Here is a 4,157-nt window from a genome sequence, read left to right on the forward strand (position 1 = left end):
CACACGGCCGTTTTGGACGCCCCTCGGTTTGTCAGATATGAGAGCAGTTATCAGGTCAACAGGTGTTGCAGCGATGGAAGCGGTCAAGAGAAGTGGTTCAGATAGAAGTGATTGTACCCGACCTAAAAAGCCTCTGCATGTTTCTAATAAGCTCCACGAGCAGAAACGTGCTCAAACTAGGATCAATATTGGAGATGCTTTTGAAAAATGGAGAGAGGTTAGAACACAGAAAGGTTTACAGACCCATGCAGAGCTGGATAAACACTGAAGCTTCAGAGTCCACCACATGGTGACCTGAGTGAGCATCCACTCTAGAGAGGAGGGGGGGGAGACAGCTCTCTATGATGTTTAGAATTTAGACTGCAGTACCCATTTTAAACACCAGGGGGGCAGAGTTACATACTGCTCTAGGTTTTTGAAGCCAGCACTTGAATATAGCAGAGTCTCAGGTCTCTGGTGTCTGATCCTGGGGTGTTTCTATCCTCAGTGAGGCTCATCTCCTGTCCTCAGTGAGGCTCCTCTCCTGTCCTCAGTGAGGCTCCTCTCCTGTCCTCAGTGAGGCTCATCTCCTGTCCTCAGTGAGGCTCATCTCCTGTCCTCAGTGAGGCTCATCTCCTGTCCTCAGTGAGGCTCATCTCCTGTCCTCAGTGGGGCTCATCTCCTGTCCTCAGTGAGGCTCCTCTCCTGTCCTCAGTGAGGCTCATCTCCTGTCCTCAGTGAGGCTCATCTCCTGTCCTCAGTGAGGCTCCTCTCCTGTCCTCAGTGAGGCTCATCTCCTGTCCTCAGTGAGGCTCATCTCCTGTCCTCAGTGGGGCTCATCTCCTGTCCTCAGTGAGGCTCCTCTCCTGTCCTCAGTGAGGCTCATCTCCTGTCCTCAGTGAGGCTCATCTCCTGTCCTCAGTGAGGCTCCTCTCCTGTCCTCAGTGAGGCTCATCTCCTGTCCTCAGTGAGGCTCATCTCCTGTCCTCAGTGGGGCTCATCTCCTGTCCTCAGTGAGGCTCCTCTCCTGTCCTCAGTGAGGCTCATCTCCTGTCCTCAGTGAGGCTCATCTCCTGTCCTCAGTGAGGCTCATCTCCTGTCCTCAGTGAGGCTCCTCTCCTGTCCTCAGTGAGGCTCATCTCCTGTCCTCAGTGAGGCTCATCTCCTGTCCTCAGTGGGGCTCATCTCCTGTCCTCAGTGAGGCTCCTCTCCTGTCCTCAGTGAGGCTCATCTCCTGTCCTCAGTGGGGCTCATCTCCTGTCCTCAGTGAGGCTCATCTCCTGTCCTCAGTGGGGCTCCTCTCCTGTCCTCAGTGAGGCTCCTCTCCTGTCCTCAGTGAGGCTCATCTCCTGTCCTCAGTGGGGCTCCTCTTTTGTCTCTGATGATGTGGTGATGTCATGGTGATGTCATCTGTGGAGCAGCGGTACCGTGACATCACTCCTGTGACCCTGCAGGTGGTGGGCGGGGCTGTGAGCTCCAGCCTGTACTGTGGGGAGGTGGAGGGAGTAGGTGGGGGTCTTGTGGAGTCCTTCCTGGTGGAGCTGTATCGATGTAAAGTCTGTCAGTTCACCTGCAGCCTGAAGGCCTCCATCAGCAGCCACCTGCTGCTCAGGCACCGGGAGGGGGCGGAGCTTGAGCAGGGGGCTTCACCCTATCAGCTGGACCTGAACGGAGGGTCAAAGCAGAGCGATGAGGATGAAGACTTCCTGCTTTACAACATGCTGGAAAACATGTCGCCTCCCACCTGTGACATCAGCAGCGAGGGTGGGCTTCAGGTCTCACACACTTGTGAGGTGAGACACACACACACACACACACACACACACACACACACACACACACAATGCATGCTGGGAGGACTCAGAGTAACACAGATGTTTGTCCATCAGGTCAGCACTCTGTTTGAGGAGGGGGAGGAGGGGGAGGGGGAGGAGGGGGAGGAGGAGGAGGAGGAGGAGACCTCCATCTTCCCTCTGAAGGGGGGGGCAGATCTGTCCGGTCATATCGACCCCCCCTCCACCCAGGAGGAGATGGCACAGTCCGCTCACCTTATGACTCTGGGACTGTGTCGCATCTCCACTGCAAAACCTCCTGCTCCTCCCAGCACCCCCTGCCCTGCCCCCCCTCCTCCTGATGACCCCCCCAGCGCAGCCCCCCCACTGAAGAGGAAGAGGAGGCTGCTGTGTCTCCTGTGTCCTCTGACCCTGCCGTCCCGCCGCCTGCTGGACGTCCACGTGCGCTCTCACTGCGCTGCCGGCGGGTTCAGCTGCGTCTCCTGCAGCTGGACGTGTGACAGCTGGGAGGAGCTGGAGACCCACTGGAGGGGGCACCGCAGGAGGAGGAGGGGGGGGAGGAGGTGGGACGGACAAGAAGACCAGAAGAAGAAGAAGAAGAAGGCGGGACGGTTCAGCTGTCCCATCTGTCTGAGGATGTTCAGAAGCTATGCCTCCAGAAACGCTCACAAAATAACACATGACAGCTCCAAGCAGCATTGCCGTGACAACAGCTCAGGTGTGATTACCTTTAATAATCAATTGATCATCAACCAATCAGGGATAGCACTGAAATAAACAATGCTTTATTTGCTCCAGATCGACAGAGGCTCTGCTTGATTGGACCAGCATGTGGAAAGGAGGCGGACCTTACAGACAGGTAGACCCTGACCCATCATCATCTAAAAATCTGCAGCTTTTATTCTGAAAATCCCTCAAATAAATCCCCCCAAATTTCCAATACGAGAATATTACCAAAATAAGACTTCCTCTCTCAGTGAGGACTGAATGAAAGTGTCTTTGTGTAAAAACATCAATTAATAATAATAATAATAACAATATATATATATTGTTATAATAATATATATATATATATTATTATAGTTATATATATTATTATTATAATAATAATAATAATAATAATAATAATAATATATTATTATTATTATAATAATAATAATGAATCAATAATAAACTAATCTGATCACATTTAGAGAAATGAGGGTTTTATTTTGTATTTAAAGTCTCTTATGATCCTGCTCAAAACAGTTTTTGTTGGGCTTTTATTTTGAAGGTTTGTTCTTAAGCTGAGAGTACTCTACCTGCTGTGTGCTTTTATTTTGAAATAAAGTAAGGCCCTTCCTGTAGATGGAAGGTTAGGACAGGAAGTTAAGCACAGAAACAGGAAGTGGTTAGGGATCCCAAAGTGAGGTCAAACATCTCAAAGGAACGGTAACAAAGGTCAATGTGTGATGTCATGAGGTCAGTGTGATGTCATAAGGTCAGTGTGATGTCATAAGGTCAGTGTGATGTCATCAGGTCAGTGTGTGATGTCATCAGGTCAGTGTGTGATGTCATAAGGTCAGTGTGATGTCATCAGGTGGATATTACTGTGTGAGAGTTTGTTAAAGTGAAATGAGACATTCAGAGATGCAGCAGTGAGACTACAGGGAGACACTGAGGACGAGTATCTACGGAGAGCCTGAAGGGACAAACATGAGGTTAATGTGGTTAACTCGTTAACGCTGACAGCTATACTAAATATTACAGCTGATCATTTCATCTGTCATCATGACCTCATTCTGTCAGCCAATCAGAGAGCAGTATCTGTGTGTGTCTCAGGTTGGTTCCCAGTCAGACGAGTGGATCTCAGAGTGGTTCCCTGCAGAGCGTCACAGAGAACAGGAAGAAAACCAGGAGCAAGAAAAGAGAGAAAGGCCAGGAGATGGGCCTTTATTGTTCTGTGTGTGACAGGTAACTCCATTACCCACAATCCCCCACTCCACAGGTTATAAGAGGGCTTCATAGAGCTCAACAGTGTGCTGCTGGAAGTAAAGATCCCATTCATTTTCTCTTGGCTGTAATATAATAACCATCCGATGTATCCTGACCTGGAGCTGATGATGCTCGATGCTCCTGTAGGAGGATGGCGTTCGTGTGAAATCCACCTCGTTTTGAGAAAAAAAAACTTAACTACCCATGATTCTAGAGTGTCACAGCGACGTCTCTGATTGGTTGAGCTTGCTGTTACCATGGCAATGTTTTCTGCCCCTCGGGGCTGTATGGAAGTAGAGAAGTTTTGCTAGCATGCTAGCTAGTTAGTTAGCTAACACTGAAAGTACAAATAACCGTAGTTTATATCTTCAACAACACAAACTATAAGACAGAACAACATAAGTAGTTAAG

General features: G+C 49.5%; 1 protein-coding gene across 3 annotated transcripts in view; it reads left to right on the forward strand.

Moving 5' to 3' along the window:
• Nucleotides 1-220: 220 nt before the first annotated feature.
• The window catches only part of si:dkey-154p10.3 (zinc finger protein 771), a 6,844-nt gene continuing 2,907 nt past the window's right edge, over nucleotides 221-4,157 (forward strand). The window contains exons 1-4 of one of the 3 annotated variants that reach the window (XM_065953412.1): nucleotides 235-1,772; nucleotides 1,869-2,490; nucleotides 2,571-2,631; nucleotides 3,576-3,725. In XM_065953412.1, the coding sequence (XP_065809484.1) occupies nucleotides 1,377-1,772; nucleotides 1,869-2,490; nucleotides 2,571-2,631; nucleotides 3,576-3,725 (1,229 nt within the window). In that variant the 5' untranslated portion in view covers nucleotides 235-1,376. Of the gene's footprint in view, nucleotides 1,773-1,868; nucleotides 2,491-2,570; nucleotides 2,632-3,575; nucleotides 3,726-4,157 lie in introns of all 3 variants that reach the window. The other 2 variants (XM_065953413.1, XM_065953414.1) reach the window with 2 other exon arrangements.

The sequence above is a fragment of the Labrus bergylta genome, chromosome 4, assembly GCF_963930695.1.
Source record: "Labrus bergylta chromosome 4, fLabBer1.1, whole genome shotgun sequence".
Taxonomy (NCBI): domain Eukaryota; kingdom Metazoa; phylum Chordata; class Actinopteri; order Labriformes; family Labridae; genus Labrus; species Labrus bergylta.